Raw genomic sequence first — 21782 nt, forward strand, 5'->3', positions numbered from 1 at the left:
CGTATTAACATTTTCATGTTTATTGTCCATGTGTATTTCATTTTTTGAGAAATTCCTGTTCATCTTACTAGCTTATTTCTTGTTTAATTTTTAAGTTCTTTGTATAGAGTATAACAAGATATTACTTTTTGGCTTTTCAATGCATTTTATTTGTTACTGTATCATTCTTTTATTTATTTTAACCACAAAAAAAATGTTCTTCTATGAACACAATGCTCTCACAGCCCTTGTGTAGATAAACATCAAAGACCATTCTCTTCTAAACAGTACGTGTCTCCTCTCTCTCTCCCTCTCTCTCCCTCTATCCCTCTCTCTCTCTCTCTCTCTCTCTCTCTCTCTCTCTCTCTCACACACACACACACACACACACCACAGAGGTAGGAATGGCCATTTTTAATAAATTATCTTAATTGTAGAGAATTTCCCAAAATTAAACAGACAAAATGATAAACCATGCCTTGGAGATAAGTCCCAACACCATCCTCTCTATTTGGGGGATGAATCCCCTGGACTGTCTAGTGTCTGTCCACCAATGTGATGGCAAGGTTGTACAGGTCAACCACACCTCTCATTTGACGAGTCATTGTACCACCCGGTCCTGCTAGGCAGTGATTGTTCTGTTTCACCCACAGGGACAGGCTGCAGGTGTGGAAGGAATGGTTACATTCTCCCCAGACCATGGCACAGTTTGTTTACAACTTGACATCTAAGACAGGCATCCATCACCTGGACCCTGCAGATGGCACAGGTATTGCACTCAACGTCCCAGCTCCACATGGCTACTGCATTCTGAAAGGATAAAAAGTACAGCCTAACCCTCCAATGACCACACTGAAACTCCCGGTATAGCTTAAGTCCTACTGACCTATCTTAACTGCAATTGTCACTCCTACCCAGGAGCCCCTGCAAATGTGGACCTTCGAGAACGTGATTGGTCCCTGGAGCGCAGGCTTAGATAATTTAAGATGATTAGTCCCTGGAGTGCGGACTTAGATAGTTTAAGATGATTGGGCCTAGAAACTATAGAGTGTTACAAATTGATTGGCCCACACTGTCCGGGCTCTTAATGCTATAAAATGATTGGTTTGTGATTCTCAGGCTTTGTTGTGAACCCTATAAAAGCTATCCGGATCCTGTACTTGGGGTCTGTAGTCCTCTACTCCTGTGTGGCATGTGACTGTGGGCCCCAGGGTGCTTGAAATAAAAATCCTCTTGCTGCTTGCATCAAGACCACTTCTCGTGAGTGACTTGTGGGGTCGCCTCTCCTGGGATGGAGTGTGGGGGTCCTCGCTTTGAGGGTCTTTCAGTTCCACTTCTTAAGAGAGAATATCTTGTCACCTCCTGACTTGGAGCAAGTGCTCCTGGAATTCAAGGGAAGGACGCAGGGTTCTCCTCTGTCCTCCACTTCAGCCATCACAAGATATTAATCTTGTTAGATGAAAAGCAAGCACAAAGTTGTACTTTTTAAATTTTATTTATTATTTATGAATGTGTAGCATGGTGCGCATGTGATGGTCAGAGGACAGCTTCATGGAGTCATTTTCTTCTTTTACTTTATTTGGGCCTGTGGATTGAACTCAGGATATGTAGAAAATACCTTTAACTCCCTGGGCCATTTCCCCAGCCTACAAAGCTTTTAAATTTAATGTCTGTTAATTGTTTGAATTGTTTTCTGAGTGACCAGCCTCTCTAAGTCCTGCCTAGGGTAAGAAAGGTGGTTCAGCACTGCTCCTCTGAGGATCTGTACTGGAGGTCCAGCACTCACAGTGGGTTCACAGTAGGTCTACAGACAGCACACACACACACACACACACACACACTTACTTTAAACAATAAATCCTTTTTTTTAAAAAAAATCCTTAAAATAATCCTAAAAGTCCTTGCCTATGTCTGTATCTTTAACCTTCTAACAGGTTCAGAGTAACATTACAGTAAGGTTAAAAGTTATTTATATTTATAGACATAGAGTTTGGGACAAATGTGATGGCTACAGGCCATTAAACTATTTATTTCATAGCATAGTTATTAGGCTTAATGAGAGAGCACATGCTGAGGAGCTTATGCTTTCAAAGGTGCTACTAGAGTTCCAGAAACAGTGATGTCAGGTAGGGACCACACCTGCTGTGTGCAGGCTTGGGGGCTGAACCTAGGGCGTTGTTCGTACCAGGTAAGCATTCTACTAACTAAGCTACATCCACAGCTCAGCAGATTCGTTTTTTATCATACCTCCACTAAACTTAAATTCAACCTTTTGGTCCTGCATCTCAAATTGCAGCTTCTAGAGTATAGCTTGAGGTTAGCAGAAGTAGTGTTGCGATTCTTCTGCTCTGTCTGTTATGGGCATGTTATAGCACATGGCCATAGGTAGATGAGTGATGCACAGAGAGTCTCAGGAACAATTATTTCTAAATTAGATTCATTCACATACCCACTGTCCTAGTCAGGGTTTCTATTCCTGCACTAAACATTATGATCAAGAAGCAAGTTGGGGAGGAAAGGGTTTATCTAGCTTATACTTCCATATCACTATTCATCACAAAAGGAAATCAGGACTGGAACCCAAGCAGGTCAGGAAGCAGGAGCTGATGCAGAAGCCATGGAAGACTGTTACTTACTAACTTGCTTCACCTGGCTTGCTCAGCCTGCTTTCTTATAGAACCCAGGTCTACCAGCCCAAGAATGGCACCACCCACAATGGGCTGGGCCCTGCCCCCTTGATCACTAGTTGAGAAAATGCCTTACAGCTGGATCTCGTGGAGGCATTTTCTCAACTGAGGCTCCTTTCTCTATGATAACTCCAGCTCATGTCAAGTTGACACAAAACTAGCCAGTAGACCCACATAGCCCAGAATGGTGTATTTGCTAGTGGAGAGGAATAATTTAAGAATGTGATACTTCCCAAAGATGGCCACAGTGACTCTTATCAAAGACATCTTCCCCTAGTATGTCCTTGGGAATCCCTCAGGATGTAGAATGCAACTCTCTTTACCATTAAACATGGGCTGGCCTGAAGGACTTGACAGAACCAATTGGTTCTTTTCAAATCCGTTCTATAGGATTCCAACCTGTTCTCTGCCTCCCTCCAGTAGCATAGCATCATGCTCCATGGCAAAGTCATGTAAACACACAAGAGTCTATGGTCCTGGTGGAGCTGCCTGCAACTAAGTGCAGGAGAGTAGGTGAGGATTGTATAACAATAGTTAATTCTATACCCAAAGTTCCCATAGCACAAGTGTGGGAGGAGGAGGCAAGCTGGCCTTCGTCAGCACTGCCGAACTCGACACTTCCATCTCTAACTCTGGTCTAGTAGTGGCCCCTTATTGTGGTGTAATATAGAGTTAGAAGGCAGTGGAAACGAAAGATTTCCTCAAACATCGCTGGAGAAACTCCTGTGCTGGGCTTTCCTGTCAGCTGGAGACAGCAGTCCTGTGTAGATGTGGGAAGCAGTTGTTAGCCCACACCTCCCGTCTGAGCTTGTGCGTCTGATGGAAACCAAACCCAGGGCAGTGGGCGGGCGGGTGGCCAGCAAGCAGCTCTTCAGCAAAACACTGACCTCGTTCATACGATGACACATCAGCATCTCATTCTGGTGCTGGGACCCAAAAAGATCAAGCCTGAAATGTGAGGTGCGAGGCTACTTACCTGTCTTATTCCATCCTGGAATTCTCCCCCATGAGCTGGTTTCAAAAAATGCTTTGGGGTTTGAACCCGCTTTGGTAGCTCCTTGATTCTGTGAGCAATACAAAGAACTCTTCTGCATCGTGATCCCTAAGGATGTAATGCCTTGTAATAATTATTGCCTCTCCCCCCTTTGCCACCCTCCCTGTGCCTCTCCCTCCTTTTCTTTCATTCTTTTCCCTAGCCACTCAAAAGAAGTCTTGCCATCTTGTCCAGGCTGGTGTCGATCTCTTGAACTTAGAGGCATCCTTCTGCCTCCATCTCCTGAGTACCTTCTCTGTCACCAGGGTTCCCTCCCCTGGGTGCTCTCTCACTTTTCCCCTGGAAAGGCTCTCAGGAGTTGTTGATTAGCCACCACTGTTGGTCACTTCCCTTTTCACCTCTTAAGCCAGAACAGTCACAGCATGAGGAAATTGCCGGAAGTGAAAGGTGGTTTCCCACACTCAGTGCAAACACGCAGACAGTTTTGCTGAGTGCCAGACACGGACATGGGAGATGTTACAGAAGGCAGTCCTGCCCACCATGGAGCTCCAGGCTGAAGCCGAAAAGAACATCAGTTAGCAACAACGTGGGCTCTGAGAAAGCTTTGCAGAGAAAACTGTCCAATCAGGCTCGAGGGACAGCAGGTAAAATGATGGAGGACCCAGCCAGGGAGGGAAAGAGCACAGCAGACAGGAGGACCCAGAGGAAGGAGCATGGTAGCCTTTAGGGGAAACTGGCAGAAAAGGAGCTGGGGTGGGGGTGAGTAAGCAGAGACCTCCGTGCCTCAACATTCAAAAGACCAAATGGAACGGGAGAGAAGCTGGGAGGCCAGGAAGCTCTGCCATACCTCAGAGATGACATGGAGTCCGTCGGTGGACTCCTCAGTCCAAGGGGTCAGGTGACTGGAGCAGGAGGGGTGTGTCTCCTGCACATGGGGATACGTTCTCTGGAGGATTATTAAATAACAAGGCTAGCCTTGTCTAATCAGTCACAGACTACAACTGGGAGAAGCTGGGTGGAACCTGGAACAGAGGTGGCAAAGGAACAGAAGGAAAACAAGTCTCCGCTCTCCTCCCCGGAGGCGAGCCCAGCCTTGGTCCAGTCAGGGTGGTGGGGAACATCTGAGCAGGAAGCTGTCTCTGGGGAAAACAGAAAGTCAACACCAGGGGAAAATGAAGTTTTCGAGCTGGGCTCCAAACAATTCTAACCCCATTTTCTCTCAGCAATCCTCACCGCAGAGTTGGGGGATGTGGGGTGTTGACTGCAACAGGCCAGCTTCTCCGGCATTTCTCATTTTTCCTCTCTTCCTCCAGGTTCACCCTGCCCTTCCCCCGCTCCAAGGCAGCCACAGAAGGCGACCTTGCCCCACCCAGCCAGCCCACACTCCAGCCAGCTCCCCGAATTCTCTACTTCGCCTCCACACTGCAGCCACGTGGGGTCAGGAAAAGCAGCTGAACTGGAGCTGGGTAAGCAGGACGTTTAAACTGGTGGGATGTACTGGGCGTGTCTGCAGCTGGCCACAGAGCTGCGCAGTAAACAAAATACGATGTCAGAAACAGGCCCTTGCTCAGGGGAGCCGAGAACCCAAAGCAAGGTGTTGAAACATGGCTAACATGGGGGTGACAACTCAGTTTCTGGCTGGCGTGTGTCTCAACATTTGAAATAAGACAGGTGCTAGGAACATGGCATCCCACTTGTGGGTTTATTTGATCCCCGACTAACCCACAGGCAGTCAGAGAACAGAGATACCTGTTGTACATTTCTTTTCTCTGACCCTTAGCCAGTATTAATTTCCCAGATGACTAAGACATGCAGATGTTGAGACTTCTTGGGGGAACAGTAGTGTTAAACTAACAGTCTCTTAACACCCTGGTAAACACTACCAACCTTTAGTAAGTGAAATAATGCTGACACACCTTTCCCACTGATGTAGCGTGAAGACTAGAAATGGTTGGAGCCAGCAGAGGTGAACTGTGGGGTGCTGCCTGTGTGCACCCACGCTCTTCCAAGGGTTGTGCCTTTGGTGGGGAGCTGGGATTCACTTCTAACATGGGAACTGTTGAGTGTCTTCCTCGTGGAACTAGTGGGGATTATAAAGCACGGAAAGCAATTCAGCGAGTCCCTGGCATCGAGTCAACTTTACAGAACCACTCATCCATCACCCGCATCGTCTTCGATGAAGCTCAGCTGTTGGCTGATTCACTTGTGAAATGGTGATATTGGAAATCTCGCCCATGGGGTAAACACTGTCACCTGTAATGGACGATCCGCCTTGCATGTTGGAGGTGTGCAGAGCCAAGCCCTTCTGGAACAGTCAGTAGAGCAAAGTAACTTTGTGTTGCAAGCTCCTTGCAAACCATAAAATGAACTGTGAACATTAGCATTATGGTTGGTTTCTCAATATCTACAAAAAGCCATCAACACAACCCTGCCCGTCTGACAACTTACTGTGGACTAGATACTGTGCTCATTGCTTTCCAGATTTTGGCACCTAACGATCCCCAGGCACCCACAGTCAGACCTACTCTCATCTCCCACTTTGAAGACAAGGGGATGGCATCCAAAGGCCACTTGAGGTCTCGGGTCTGATTCAAACCCAGTCACTCAGCTTCAAAGTCCATGGCTTTAGCTACTGTGTTACCCTGTGGGCTGGAAGCCTGAGGGCTCTGCTCCTGCCCCATTAGCAGGCCTGGGACAGTAACATTACAGGGCACATAAATGACTTTGTGCCTCCAGATCCACCAGATCTGAAAATTACCTTCTCTCTGAAGCCATTGCACCAAGGTTGGGTTTCTTTGCTTTTTGTTGTTGTTGTTGTTTTTCTTGTTTTGTTTTTGTTTTGATAACCTTGGTGGTATCCAGAGGCTGCTGCCCTGGTGAGGTTAAAAATTACAGTTCTTAAGTGGAAGGATTTTCAACCTACCCAGAAATCCAAGTTTTTCTGGCTAGGTCATCAAAATAAAATACAATCTCCCTCATCAAACAAGGCAAACGGTCTGTTTCCTTCCTTTGTGGTCAAGAATAAAAACAACAACGAGGAACAGTAGCACATTCTGCTTTAATGCCTCAACTCTGTGCAGATGAGAGGAGAATAACAGAGATCTGGAGACAAGCACTTTGGAGAGAAGGCACCAGAGACCGTCTTCTGTTGGTTACATGTAAACATAAGTGGGGGCGGGGCTTTCACAGTGAGCAGGAACTTCAGCGTCATTTTACAGGCATTGGGCCAGGAGACGGCATTGCTGCTGACTGGGCCTCCAGATCTTTACAGTTGTAGTGTACTGTACCTGATGCTGGGAGACAGGGGCCCACACAGCAGCAGTTCAATAGGGCAAGGGAAGGAACAGACACGGGTGCCACCCTCCGGTCTGCTTTCCCTCCCCCACACAGTGGCAGTGCCTCACAGATGGTTGTTGATCAATTGGGAAGTAAAAAAACTCAAGACTGAGTCCTAAAAGGCCCAGGTGAATACACGGTTTCTGTCTGTGCTCTTCAGTCAGGTGGTGTGGATAGTTCCTGGGGGAGGGACCTGCCCCAACCGGCCCTCTTCCTAGGTGATGACAGTGGGCGCAGTGCGGCCTGTCCTCTCCTGGAGCTGAGACACTTTCAGCGCAATGGAGATCAGGGGCGCCAGCATGACCTGAGAGGAACACAAAGGGCACAGCCCTGTCCATCACTTTTCTAAGCAGACCTGTGGTCCGTGAGTCCATCCCACCCAGGTCTCCAGGATGCCTGAAGCCTGCACGTTAGAAAGCAAACCCAAGCCTGGTTCCAGCGCACCTTACACCAGTGAATGAGCTCCATCTTGTGAGGCAAGCAACCGCAGCATCCTCTGTATTTCCTCTCCAAATGATCCACACACACCCTACACTGTCAATCTCTTACCATGCTAACCAATTCTCCCCAGCCCTCCCCTGTTACTCCTGATAAAAACACTGCTCTCCCTTAGATACTTCTGCATCCCCTGAGCTGATCCTCACACTGTTCTCAAAGACCTTTCAGGGCTGTAGAGATGGCTGAGTGGTTAGAGCACTGACTGCTCTTCCAGAGGTCCTGAGTTCAATTCCCAGCAACCACATGGTGAGCCAACGGCATCCGATACTTTCTTTTGTCATGCAGACATACAGAAAAACAGACCACTCATATACATAAGAGGGGAACTTTCAGACACACACCCCTTCACAGCTTCAAAGCCCCTACAAGGCAGGGGGGAAGGGGTAGGATGGGAGAGGGGTGGATTCCGCTGTTGAAATGAATCATCTTTGATATTAGACAAACGAAAACTACTCGTCTAGTTAAACGACCCGTTTTACAGAGCAGGAAACTGATACCACACTATACCAGAAGTGTGGCTTGATTGGACACAAACGGCCCAGGACAGGACCTGTGCTTTGCCATTACTGCCTTTCATCCCCAGCAAATCTGCTAACCGGGAAAGCCAGCTCTACCCGCTGAGACGACCACATGTGTTGCCCTTGGGGCTTAGACAGCTACAGAGTAAAGGCAGACGCTGGATGGTGGGGTCGGCAAGCACGCAGGGAACCCCAAGCTTTTATGATCCTCTATCCTGGGAACTGAGGTTCAAAGGAGTATCCTGTTCATTCCTTCTGTCTAGCATGCATCAGGCTTTTGTCTTGAAGATAAAAAGAAATAAGCATGCCCGCCTTCCTCTTTTTCTCCTTCCCTATTATCTTAGGGGCCTGCAGTACAGATCCCAGGGCTCCTGGTTCCGGTTTTAGAGATGCCAGAACCACACGGATGTGGAGATCACTGATGCTGGAACCTGGCTTCAGGAAAACGTGTGAAGAAGCAGCAGCTCTTGCCACTTCCTGATTAACAAAAGCAACTGTACACTAAGTATCCAGCCAGATTCAGACCCAGGAAGCAGAAGGCTGGCTGCAAGGACTGCCGGGAAAGCAGGCTGCCACCCAAAGTAAGCTTCAGCTCTGCAAAAATGAAAAGGTTAGGAGCTGAGGACGTGTTGGGAATAATGCAAGTGTGCTCACTGTTACTAAACTACAGACTTAGAGACAGGGAAATATAGTTTCTCTTACAAGTTTTAATTGTAAACTTTTTTTACAATTAAAAATTCGGGGTCAAAATTTTGAATTAAACAACCATAAGAGGATCATTCTGTTTATGTCTTTAGTGTGTGTGTATATATGCATGGCACATATAAACACATGGGGAGGTCAGAAGGCAGCTTAGGGAAACCAGTTCTTCCACCATGTGTCTCCTGGGTTCAGGCACAGGTCATGAGACTAGGGATTGAGCGCCTTTATCTGCTTTGCCACATCACCAACTTTTAACTGCCTTGTTTGATTTTTTATTTTTCAAGATTTCTTTAAACATGTGAGTGTTTTGCCGGCGTATGTGCACCACATATGACTAGTATCCAAGGAGGTCAGAATGAGGCGTCAGATCCCCTGGAACTGGGATTATGGATAACTGTGAGCTGCCAGGTGGGTGCTGGGAACTGAACCCGTGTCCTCTGCAAGACCCATGGATCTCCCCAGCCAGGGCCTAATCATCCTTAAAGCTGATCTTACATGCCAGTCCCAATTTAAAATTCACCGTCTCCCCCAAGCCACAAAATGATGCAAAGTTATCATTGTACCATTCATTGTACAGACAAGGAAACCAAGACATGCACGCGTGAAACAAATCACCCATGTACACAGGTCTTTGGTGACAGGAAGAGGATTTAAAACACGACCTCAGTGACTCTACAACCTATATGCTCACACCCACTCTCGTAGGACTCACCAAATCTGAGTTTTACAGATTTTATTAGGCACTAAAAAGAAAAGAGACTTTGTGTAAAAGCACATACGGCACACATCATTTCTTTTTCATAAGAATTGGTTGGTAATTAAGGTATCAAATGTACTGTTTTAAACTTCGGCTCTCTGCAGGGCTGTGATGATAGGGATACTCTCTATCATGAGCCCAAACTCCCAGATCCCAACAAGACCTATATAGAGAAGTGGCTACGGTCACACTAACGTACATATCCAGTCTCGTCACATGGTTCTTTTCTGACATGGTGACAGAGAAGGCGTCAGCAATACATTCTCTCAGAAGAATTTAAGCACTTAATACAGTGTTACTAACTATAAGCATTAAAGTGGTTAAGATCTGCAGAACGCTCACATCCTATGTAAATGCAAGTCTGTGCCCTTTAACCAGCAACTCCTGACCCCTGCGCCCCACGCTAAGGACCCTTCTTGCTGTTTCTGAGTTAAACTGTTTCTTTTTTGCTTCCTCAAATAACTGGGCTCACAGAGCTTCTGTCTCTCCGGGTCTGGCCTGTTTTGCTCAGTATGGTGTTCTCCAGGTTCACCGAGTAGCTGCGAGAGGCAGAGCTCTCTTACTGTTAGGGTGCAGTGACTTGTTGACAGCCCCACTTGGACCCGTGGCATGGCTGCCGAGTGACAGGCTGGGAGGTGCAGCCATCTCTTCAGCAGAAAGGCCCCAGTCTCTCTGGACAGACACCCAGACAAAGACCGTTGACCACCAGGAAGTTCTTTGCAGTCTGTGTGGGACGGGGTGGAGTTAGGCGTTCTAGACACTGGTATACCAAGTGCTCCTGTTTCCCAGCAACAGCGCTTCTCTTTGCTCTTTCTGCCAACATCTGATCTGTTGGGATGGGTTGTAGCTTATTCTGGCTTTCCTCTGCATTTCCCTTATGAAAAGACACGGCCTCCTTCCCACACCTACGCCTGCTCAGTGACCCCCCAGACTTCACAGAAGGAACCAATTCGAAGATCCATTCTCTTGTAACTGCTACTGAACAGAGCACAAGCCTCGGAAGGCCTGGTTGTCCCTGGTGCCCTTGTTAGTACGAGGAGAACAACAGCCTGTAGAACTTGAGAGCAATGAAGACGGGCTGGGGCAGGGAAGGACACTTGCTACCCAAACATTGCCATATTCGTGAAGACCCCAGCACCCACATAAAGCAAGCTGTGCATGGCTGTGCACATACTAAGAACCCCAGAACTCTGGGGAGCACAAACAGAGGAGGGTCACTTGCAAGGTGAGAGCTTAGCTACAGGCTTAGTGAGAGACCCTGTCTCGGGGGAATAAAGTAGAAAGTGAAGGCAAGGCCCTGGATGTCTTCCCCTGGCTTCCAGAAACACAGAAGCACAAATCACACACTCACACACACACACTCACACACACACTCACACACTCTCACACACATTCACTCACACACACACACACACACACTCTCATACACACACACTCTTGCACACACTTATACACACACACACACACACAGTGAAGAGAGAGAAGCGAAGAGTATTAACTGAGTGTACCTTTGCAACAGGCTTAGTAAACAGCAAATGTTCAGAAAGGCTAATTATTACTGTGGCATTATCAGGCATCTTGCTATAACACACTAATAGGGACAAAGGGGACAGCAGGGAGAGCTGGGGACCTGGTGGGCTGTTGATAGCTGGTAGTGACATACATCATGGGTTCACCAGACCATGATCATTCTCTCATTCTCTCAAACCAAAGCATCAAACCAGGGAACAGGACTTAGCCATTACCTGGGGGTCCTGGTTGATCTTGGCAACGTCCTTTTCGTAGCTGTCAATATACAGTCGGATGGTGGCCCCTGCACTCCCGGTGCCACTCAGTCTGAAGATGATACGAGAACCATCTGCAAAAATAAGCCGCAAGCCCTGGAAAAAGATAAGCAGAGGGTTTTCCCACCAAATCCTGAAGGGGCACTGAAGCCTGGAAGACCCTGAGGTGTCCATTTGGAGACCTAATCTTATCCATCAGAGGATTAGATCCTTAACAGATGGCAGCAATCGAACCCCGTGAGACTGGTTTCTATCTGCCTCTCGCTGCATCCAGACCAAGAGGCTTAAGTAATGTAGGAGCAGCATTTCCAGGGTCATCTGGGAGATATGTTTGTAGTGGTGCTGGACGCCATGAGGCTCTCTCCCCAGCCTATTTCCCTGTGATTCATGAACTGGTCGTTTCCGTTTGAAGCTTAATAAATAAGTAAATGCAGAAATCTGACTCATGGCCCTGGAGGGAGCTACAGGCAGACAAGAAGACTCTTTATAAAACACTGGTAGGATCTCACAAAGGAGCCACATGCCTCACAGTAGGAGTAGGTAGCCATACTGCCTGAGCAAGACCAGGGGTCAATCATCTGAGGATCCGTGTGAGGTCCGTGTGGGAGCCGGGCCTTTTCTCGTTCCCTTCCACCCAGTACCTTTACACCTCACCTAAGGAGAGGCTAAAGGCTTCTGATGTATTTTTCAGTGTAAGGAAGAAAGGTCACAGAAGGTATTTGCCAAAGGGCCCTTCACTCTTTATGAGTCTGACTGGGCTTTGTGTGATGCCAGAGGCTGACCAGAGGGAAAGGCCCTCATCTCCTGGGGTGTGTCCCCACTTCACAATTCTAAGTGTGCCATTCTTTAGAGTTACTGTGAGGACCATGGGTGGAATATGCAGAGAGTGTTCTCCATCAATGCAGAGGGTGGGTTAATCCCCACTCCGCATCTTTACTTTGTAAATGTATTCCAGAGCTGCCTTTAACCCAAAATTTCAGCTTGAAGTCTCTCTCTGTGTCTCTCTTTATTTCTCTCTGTCTCTCTCTGTCTCTCTCTGTCTCTCTCTGTCTCTCTCTGTCTCTCTCTGTCTCTCTCTCTCTCTCTCTCTCTCTCTCTCTCTCTCTCTCTCTCTCTCTCTCTCCTGCCATCTTCCTGCTGAGTGTTCTAGTACTCTCTCATTCTATGGCAGAGAACATAGCCCAGCTTCCCAGTGTGCCTCTGACCTCGTAGATGAGGTGCCCGTAAAGTTGGGTTTCATGTTTTTAGCTTCTGCTCTGACGCCCTAGGCTTTACTGCAGCTTCGGAACAGTCCTGCTTTCCCCTGGGCTACCCTCTCCTCTGCATGCTTCCTCCCTTCTAATTACAAGACCAAAGTTACAATCAACCAAACCGATCCAGAGTTTTCATACACGGTGAGGCATGCGGACATGCCACTTGCTAGAACTGGGCACAGAAGCTGAGGAGACTACACGGTTCATCCACTACACACTCTCTGCAGAAGGGCTTTCCAGTGACTCCCCAAAACCCTCTAAAACATGGCAGACGCCTTATAAAAAAGCAGGCCAAAACTCTACATCTCTCAGAAAGAGCAAGCAGGGAGGTTAGGGTGTGGCGACACGCTCGTCCCCTCCTTGTGTCCCTAGACATAATTTCATTCCCTGACAACCTGGGTGCTGAGTGACCATGGAGGAGGGAGAAGGGTGACCGCCCTGCAGCCATAGGTTTTATGAGAAACCCCAGCCTTCTGTCGCCACGCAGGATGGCGCAGACTCTCAGCTATGCTGTCTAACCGTCCACTGCCTTGACAGATGGCCACAAAGAGCAACAGTGGGACCAAGAGGCCTGCCTTAGAAAAGCACATTCTTATTCTGTGTCTGGAACTCGTGAAGGGAATGTATGCAACGTAATTTGTGACATCATACTGCTGCGACACCTGAAGAGAGAACTGGTATCTAGGGCCACCGTACATCCCAACATGGCATCTTGACTGTAATTATGACACTCCCTCTGGTATATCAGCTTAGAGTTCTAGCACAGAGATACAGGGAACCACAAGGAACTATGGCAAAACACCAAATAAAGTTCTTCCTATGAGTATGCATGACAGTCACATGTAATTTGGCAGAAATCCAGCTCAGAACAATTTCCCCAGGAAAACACATCAGGCCACGGAAGCACCCTGATGGGCCATTTCCCCATTTTCTAGAGGCAGAGGTGACACTCTGAGCTATCCCACAGACTCACAATCTGTTCCTACCTGATTCTTTGAAACGCTTCCATCTACTGGGTCACTGTATTCAAAGTTATCAGCTTTCTCCACCGTGTAGACTTTATCGTTTGCTGAGAACTGCTTCCCCACAAAGGAGCGGTCCAGCATCAGGGCCTCCAGGTCCTTCATCATTTTGCTTGCACCCTCGGCTTCCACCTCCTCATAGTCATACCTGGAAGAAGTTACGTAGTTGAGAGCCCAGGTTGACTTCACAGCATCTGCGTCAAGCAGCGCTGTCTCCGTCCTTGGCCCTCCCCAAGAGTCATCTACCTTCCGAAAGCTGCCAAAAGCTGTGAGCTTGCCAGCAGGGATGGAGTGGGCTGCGGGGGGGGGGGGGGGGGGGGAGTAAGATCACTTAGAAGAAAGAAGAGCCTTCTGAATAGCCAGGACTCCCGGCTGGCCTTTTCCACAGAAGGAGGTTCTAAGATGCTTCAAAGGAGATATCACCTACTGCCACATCTCCAAGTTCCCTGACCTCAATCAGCACATGACTTAGGCCCTTGTCCAAACTTCTATAGCTCTTTATAAGGCAAGGGCTGGGCCTGCCCTAAGCTTTGGACCTGTGTGGCTCTGTGAGACTGTGGCTATGCAGTTTCCACAGGAAGCCCCTCGAGCTAGGCCAGAATGGTCAGAGGCCAGATAAGCAACCAAAAGTTAACTAGCTGAGCTCCAAACACCAGGCTCCTTCCGCGGACGAGTGATCTGCTTTAAATTTCGCCTGGCGGAGGATGCCTTAACTGGATGATAAAGGGTCAAGAAAAGAAAACAGCCGTACCACAAATCAAATTCAGAAATCATTACTTTCTTTCAAAATTTATTCCCAACTTCTTTTTTCTGTGAAGTTGAAGACACTTGGGTGCTTTTATTATCATGGCAGTGCATGTCCTCTTGAAACAGTTAGAGGGCTCGAGATGGCAGGACCTATTTGCATGCGACAGTAAAACAAATACAAGGTGCACTGTGACACCTCTGAGACATGAGATACTGCAGAATCAGAGCCAACTTAGAGTGGCTCCAGGAGTCTTCGAGCTGTGGCAAAACACCCCCTCCCTACTGAGGGTGGCGCTTCCCCTCCGTTAAAATGATAAACAGCAAGAAATTACAACCAGGCTTCTGCTCTATGCTTGTGACCTTTGGGTGTTTGGGAAAGAAGATTCTCACATCTCAAAACACAGAGTAATGGACAGAATCCTGGCTTTGTAACCAGACAGAGCAGGCGAAGACTCCTGCAAAGGACGGTCAGTCGTCCTGACTCTGAGCATCTAGGTGGTGTTAGCAACTAGGGGCTTATGACAGACAGTGTGGCAGTATCTAACGCTGCTCAGCGAACAGAGGGTTCAGTGGAGTGGGAACCAATCGAAAGGCAGGTCTGAAGACTGGACCATAGTCCTCCACTGGATATAAGTAAAACTATGGATAAGTAGTAAAACTATGATGAGACATTTCCAACATGGAGGTGAGTTTCTGTATCAAGAGTGAAGCTCTGAACACCACTCAACCTTACTTCACTGTGGTCACTATTCTATCTGACCAGCACATTTACACGGTGCCTCTGTGACTCAGGAGACACCAGGGAGCATAAAAACAGACACTGTGTGGTCTTGTGAAACTCTAGGCTTCGAGAGTGAGTCCATGACTGCTACTGTGAACTACCAGGTGCTCTCACTCCTGGACAGGACGCTCCGGACTGGTTCCTAAGACTTCCTCATGAGAAGACATGACAGCTTTTTACTTACGATTTCAACAAAAGAGTGCTTTAATCAGAATCCTCAAGTTGCTTAGGTTTGAATTCTTTTCTGACTTTCTGAGAACCATAGACTATCAGCCCTGGAATATACACACATTTTCTTTTAAAAACATCCAGTCTAATGCACCCATTTTAACAAAAAGGCAACTAGAAAAATAAACAAAACCAAACTAAGTCAGGCATGGTGGCCCACGTCTTTTATGGTGGTACTTATGAGGCAGACGCAGGCGAATTGCTGTGAGTCTGAGGTCTGAGGCTAGCCCATGGAACACAGTGAGACCGCTGCCTTAGAAAAACAAAACACAAAACAAAAATGGCAACTGGGGTCCAGAGAAATTATATCCATAAATTCCTTACATGTAAATGCTTTATCTAATATACTTAAATATTAAGACCCAGGGAAACAATTCTTTCATTTTCACACTTACTAAAGAATAGAAAAATTAGAAATGTTGAAAAATACTAGTAGTAAAAAAGAATTGGGGGTTTTTAAGACCTGAACTCAAAACCTCCCACATACTGACCACACAGACATTTTATTAATCAGTTATACCGCTAGTCCCACCTACATTTGAATGCTTCTTAAAAATAAAAGCGTATGTGGTTAAAAAAAAAAAGTTAGGTGATTTTAACTGTTGTGTTTCCAGTATAATCACCAGTCCTGGGAGAAAGAAATGGAGTAAAATATTGTCATAAATATTGTCATGGCTGAGAAGATGGCCGGAAGCCACGGACTATTTAATGAGTCAGAAAAGCCGGGTTGAACTGGGCATTGTTTCCAGAATTTAAGGAGAAATATTTGCAGGCTTTTTGAGCCCTAGAGTTTACAAAACACCTCCAGACTCTGAAGTTACTTCATCCTACGGACAAGAAAACTGAATGCCAAGGTTAAATGACTCCCTAACTCAGAAAAGGACAAAATCAACTTCAAATCTATTTCTGTGAATCCAATTCCAGTGTTATCCTGCCTACCTGATGTATACATTTAAAAACGCTTATAATGCATATATTCTTTTAATTAGGCTAGCTAATTTTTTTAAAATCCTTGTTCTTTATGGCTGGCTTAAAAGCTAACTTTACCTTGACGCTGATCAAATCATGTTAAGTCCCAGCATAAGGCTGAGTGAACTGAGTGTCCTTATTACAGACAGAACAGACACCGCCTGCCTGAGAATTCTCTCTGCTCATTTCCCTACCATCCCTCGAACCCAGTCCAAAGATTGTGTCTGACCTGGTAAAGAAGTTCCGACCGAACTTCTGCCAGTGGTCTTTGAGGATGTCCTCCACGCTCTGTTTGCGGGTGGCCAGGATGGACAGCCAGGCCAGGACAGCCCACAGCCCATCTTTCTCTCGGATGTGGTCGGAGCCTGCAAGCCAATGAGAACCATAGCTTTTCAAAGAGTTCTTGAGAGCAAGCCCAGCAGTACATTGGCGACTGAACCAGTCACGGGCTCCCCTGAGAACTCTAAAACACAAAGGGCTCACGGATCCAACAAAGTAACAATAGTTATAAACAATGAAATAATTTAGGAATCAAGTTGACAGACATTAATAAGCATCTGTGGGATAATCTGGTAGAGCTTGCTGTACCAAACACAGAGTATTAGTGTAGGAAGAAAAAGCCCCATATCAATAGATGATGATAAAATGGCTCTTGTAAATTCTCAGTACATTAAGAGTCTACAGCACCATGGAACAAAACGAAAGCACCCAGACAGAGACACAGATACCAGAGAGACTCAAGTTAATAAAATCCCACTTGCACCTATGAGAAAATGGTGTATTGTTCTTAGTGAGTGACATTTTCATAACTGGCTCATTTTGAAATTTAAAACCCTACTAGGCACGATGATGTCTGCACGTATTTCAGCTCAGGGAGGTGGCGGCAGGAAAATCAGAAGTTCAAGTCCAACCTCAAAAAGTGTGTGTGTGTGGGGGGGGACTGAAAGTCTTTAAATACTAGAGAATATGTGAATTTCTTTTTACTCTTGAGAGTAATAAATACAGGTAAAGTCATTATTCAGAAAGAGAAACCGCTGACATATTTATCTACCTTAAAAATACCTATTTCCACATAGCACTGCACTATAGGTAAAATCAAAGGTCATGGATACAGCTTAAAGAATCTACATATTTACAATTGTAAAACAAATTATTGGCGGGAAGGGTTACGGCAGGCAGTGGCCAGGATGTAAAGTGAATAAATGATGATTATGATGATGACAATAAATAAAACAGATTAATTACAACACATTATAAAAAAGAATATTATTAGTAAGAGGGAAGCAAGATCTAAATTAAAACAATACACTAAAGATAAACAGGCAATTCATACAAAAAAATGAATCAATTAGGTAATTAATGTAACAAAGGGCTGACATTATTTTTAAGAAGATAAATTAAACCACAATGAGTAACTGGAACTTGCTTGACAACGAGCCAGGGATTTAAAAATGAGAGCCCTAAGCTCAGGGGAGCACAGTGGAAGGGAGATCCTAACTGGATGCTCGGGTGTGCTCTGATACCACTCTCCTGAGAAGCACTCATCAGACTGTTAGGTGAAGCTCGTCTGTTCTAGGACAGCTTTCTCTAAACCAGAAAGGACCCACTTAGTGACACATCCTGTTTGCTTGCTAAATCCCCAGCACTCCGAGAAGAGGCAAGCTGATATCCGAGTCCAAGACCAGCATGGCCTACAGAGTAGAGTTCCAGGGCGTGTGTGTGTGTGTGTGTGTGTGTGTGTGTGTGTGTGTGTGTGTGTGTGAAAAGACTATTTTTAGAAGCCTGCTATGAGTCAAAACTTTCGCTTTTTAGCATTTTAACTTTATGTATCAAAACAAAGTAAACAGCACATTGAGCTAGTTTTCTATTTTTTGAGGACTGCATATGATCTTTAGAATGTTTTCCATACTGCCACACTGAGTTCTTTACATGCCTTCCTGCCCTCCTTGCCTTTGTACCTGGTCTTGTTTTTCTTGGTGCTTTAGGGTATCTAGGATGATGCTAGCCACTCTGTGAGCATGTTCAGAAGCATCTTTCCCTCCTGTCTTCACCCTTTTAGACCCAGCTGAAATATCCTCTTCTCTTTGAATTTGCTCTCAAAGCAATTCTCTGAACAATTATGAGTTCTGTGTTCTTTCTTTTCCTATAGTAACCTAAGCAAGACCTCAGGGCTGATAATCATACTCTTCTAACCCTACCCTTCTGCTTTTCTCACTAACAGCGTGCTTCTTAGAAACTTGTAACTTCTTTGCAACTAGTTCTGATGACCAGCATAGCATGTGAAATTTAGTAAGGAGCTACGAATGTGTGCACAAATGAGCAAGTACATTAATTCATCTACTCCAAAACTTGTTCTTTTATTTTAAAAAAGATTGTTTTGTTTCCAAGATTTTCCTCTTTGATGGATGGCACTTTTAGCAGTTTCTTGGTTGGGGTTTCTATTGCTGCGATAATCATCAAGGTGTGTGGGGGGAACATTTTTCCTGTGGCTGTAGCCCAGCCTGGAGGAAAGAGAGGGCAAGGCAAGAACTTGGAGGCAGGAACTGGAGCAGAAACCTTACAGGAATGTTGCTAACTTCATTTCTCCCATGGTTTGCTCAGTCTGCCTTGTATGCAGCCAGGACCACCTGCCTAGGGGCAGCACCCCACAGTGGGCTTGGTCTCCCACACCAATCATTGACCAAGAAAATGCCCTACAGGGCGGTCTGATGGAGACATTTTCTCAGATAAAATTCCTTCTTGCCAGGTATGACTAGGTTTATGTCAAGTTGACAAAAAAACAACCAGGACAAGAAGCAAGGGACATCTCAAAATCAAGATGCTTCAAGAGACACAGGCAGTACATTAGAAGGCTTCATATTTTAGAAGTATTTACACACAATTTTATTATGTACAGATATTTACTTTTATCGCTATCTTAAGGAATAAAAGCTCCCTGCCTCTCACTTAAAAATAGATATTTTGGAACAGTTCATCCTGAGGAGTCTGGCAGCTCTCCCAATATACTGGAGATGATAGTTTGGAATTATTTATCTATGCCTCATTTTTTTAAAAAGATTTATTTATAATTATTTTAGGAGTATGTGTGTGGACCTTTGTGTGTGTTTATGTGCACCATGTGTATGCAGGAGCCTGTGGAAGCCAGAAAGGGCTCAAAAACACTAGAATTGGCCTTACAGAGGTGTGAGCCACCTAACATAGGTAGTGGAAACTGAACCCAGGTCCTCTGCTAGAGCAGTGAGTGTCCTTAGCCGCTCAGCACCTCTCCAGAGCACTTGTAGCTCTCCTGCCTCCATCCTCAAGTGCTCTGACTGCAGGTATGCACCACCACACCCGCAGTTCCTTTTTATTAAGATAAATTAGTAAATTTAAAAGTTTAGGTTTTTTTCCTTTTGGGGGTGACTGCTACATTAAAAGCATGAAGATATGTCCACGTATAAAAAAAAAAAAGAAACAGTTTTTTTTTATAAGAAATGAAAATAAAACCTAAAAGAATCATACCAACTCTGACTAATTTGTTTGGAAATACTTGAACCAGACAGACACTCACTCTTATAAAGGAAGCCCCAGCTGGGTGACATCAACACACATTCTAGTCTGGTGCTCTGATGAGCAGTGACCGTCCCTAAAGGCAAACAGGCATGGTGGCTGTGCAGCTTAACCTGCTGTCATAGCCACTGTTCCATAGGACAGAAAAGTCTCAACTTCTGAGCTGCTGCTCCTAGGAGCCGTCTGGGTCTAAATAGGTTGCTTCTTGTTTTCAAAGCCTCCATTTGGTCATTTGCAAAACTGGAGGGAAGCCTGTCCTCTCATACAGCCATGAGGCATCCGTGAAGAGGCACAGACTGTGTGATGTCTTATAATACAAACGCAAGATGCTGTTAGAAGTAAGGAGAAAAACAAAATTTTTAGGGGAAAGCCATGTTTTCCTTTCACCATCTTAAGCTTTCAAAACATAATGTCCTTTCATTATACACACTGGGAAGAAAATGGAGCAATATAATCCAGGGCACTTTCTCCTCTAGAAGAGGAAGCACTCCTGTGCTTTTTTTTAAAGGTGCAATAGCCAAGCTCTCTTAAATGTAAGGAAGAGAGTCCACTGCCGCCCCCCCCCCCAGCAGTGGGTGGTCCTGGGCTTTGCTTTGAGTGTCTTCATTCTTGTCCCTGCGCAGGGACTAACTGAACCCCTGGGAATTCTGCCATTTCAGCATCTCGCAACACCTGTCACTGTACTCCAGCTTGATCAGCACCTTGTGGTAAGGACAAACTGGGCTCTGTCAGGGCACGCTCTGGGTCATGGGCAAGAAAAATGTCAACCCCAGCTACGGGAGCCAAATGTTTAGGGATTGGGTTACATTTACTCGCATGGGCATCTCAAGAGCCACACTGGCATCTGCCTCTGCAGATGACAACAGCCTGAGACGGGGGCAGGATAGCTGGAAAACAGCACGATTGGGGTTCTCTGAAAGAATCAGTGTCTGTCTGCCTGCCTCCTTGGCACCCTTGACCCCTCTGTGCTGTACCCACCATCTCCCATGATTCTACTCTATTCTTGACTATGTGATCTGCCCACCACTGGGTCAGGACAGCTCTCAAGAAGAGCTTGCCGCAGAATGGCCAAGTTCTAGCTGCCTGGATGCAATCCCATCCTGTTTCTCTTTCTGTGTTCAACTAGGGTCAGCTGGAAAGGACTGACTCCACAGAGATCCTAACCCAGCCTGCTCTATCCCTCAAAGGGCTGACCCCAGGAGTTCCTGCCTCTCTGCCTAGCATTTCTTCTGCACAGCCTCATGACTGCCTTGGAGCTAGGTTTGCTTTTTACAGAGTGCCTTTGGTGGGAGACAGTGAGTACATGGACAACAGGAACTGTCTTAACATGAACTTTATAGTCAACAAAAGGAATCAATGCCAGTACGTTCCAAGGTCTCCCCTCCTTGCAGATGAGCACAGAGACTCGGGTGAGGAGAGAGGCATGCAGGTCAGAGTACACCTGAGTTAAGTATAACTAGGGTCCACGCCTAGTCCCACTGGGAGGCTGACATCACCCCTGGAAGCTCTGTGTCAGTCAGGAAATGTAACAAAGCTATAGAAGTAGAATGGGAAGACAGCACTGGATGTTCTACAGATGGCATCAGGCATCTGAGCAAAAAGCTCTGAGCACCTAGTCCAACACCTCCTATCACTTTATACCTGTAATCACATAACTGGGGTCTGGCATCTCTGAAAGGTAGAAACTCATGGAGACCTCCAAGAGGACAACGTGCTTACCCAATGCCTACAGTCTAACCCTGCATCAAGACATGGTCAAGTCCAATGAGCAATTAAGAAATAAGTTGGTGCAAAGGAATATAAACATTAAAGGTTTTTATTAAGAAAATGAAATAGATCCCAGGATAAACTAATGTGTTATCACCCCTATGTGATATGTCATCATTTTTTAGATGGGATAAGGAAACAAAAACATTGTGAGTTTCCAGTTGTAGAAAGATCCTAATTGACTGCAAATTCCCAGGAGATACCAAGTTAA

General features: G+C 46.0%; 1 protein-coding gene and 1 pseudogene across 3 annotated transcripts in view; both read right to left on the bottom strand.

Moving 5' to 3' along the window:
- Positions 1–622: 622 nt before the first annotated feature.
- On the bottom strand, positions 623–1414 carry LOC308423848 (RING-box protein 2-like; annotated as a pseudogene). Its single transcript has 2 exons — positions 1310–1414; positions 623–789 (listed from the first exon to the last, which is right to left on the bottom strand). The product of its transcript is annotated as an RING-box protein 2-like (transcript).
- A 5285-nt stretch (positions 1415–6699) lies between these two features.
- PGM1 (phosphoglucomutase 1) overlaps positions 6700–21782 on the bottom strand; it is a 56940-nt gene continuing 41857 nt past the window's right edge. For both annotated transcript variants that reach the window (XM_080921573.1, XM_080921572.1), the window contains exons 8-11: positions 16485–16620; positions 13495–13678; positions 11217–11351; positions 6700–7300 (exon numbers count right to left, since the gene is read on the bottom strand). In XM_080921573.1, the coding sequence (XP_080777699.1) occupies positions 7211–7300; positions 11217–11351; positions 13495–13678; positions 16485–16620 (545 nt within the window). In that variant the 3' untranslated portion in view covers positions 6700–7210. The remainder of the gene's footprint in view (positions 7301–11216; positions 11352–13494; positions 13679–16484; positions 16621–21782) is intronic.

Source organism: Micromys minutus (assembly GCF_963924665.1).
Source record: "Micromys minutus genome assembly, chromosome: 9".
NCBI lineage: Eukaryota > Metazoa > Chordata > Mammalia > Rodentia > Muridae > Micromys > Micromys minutus.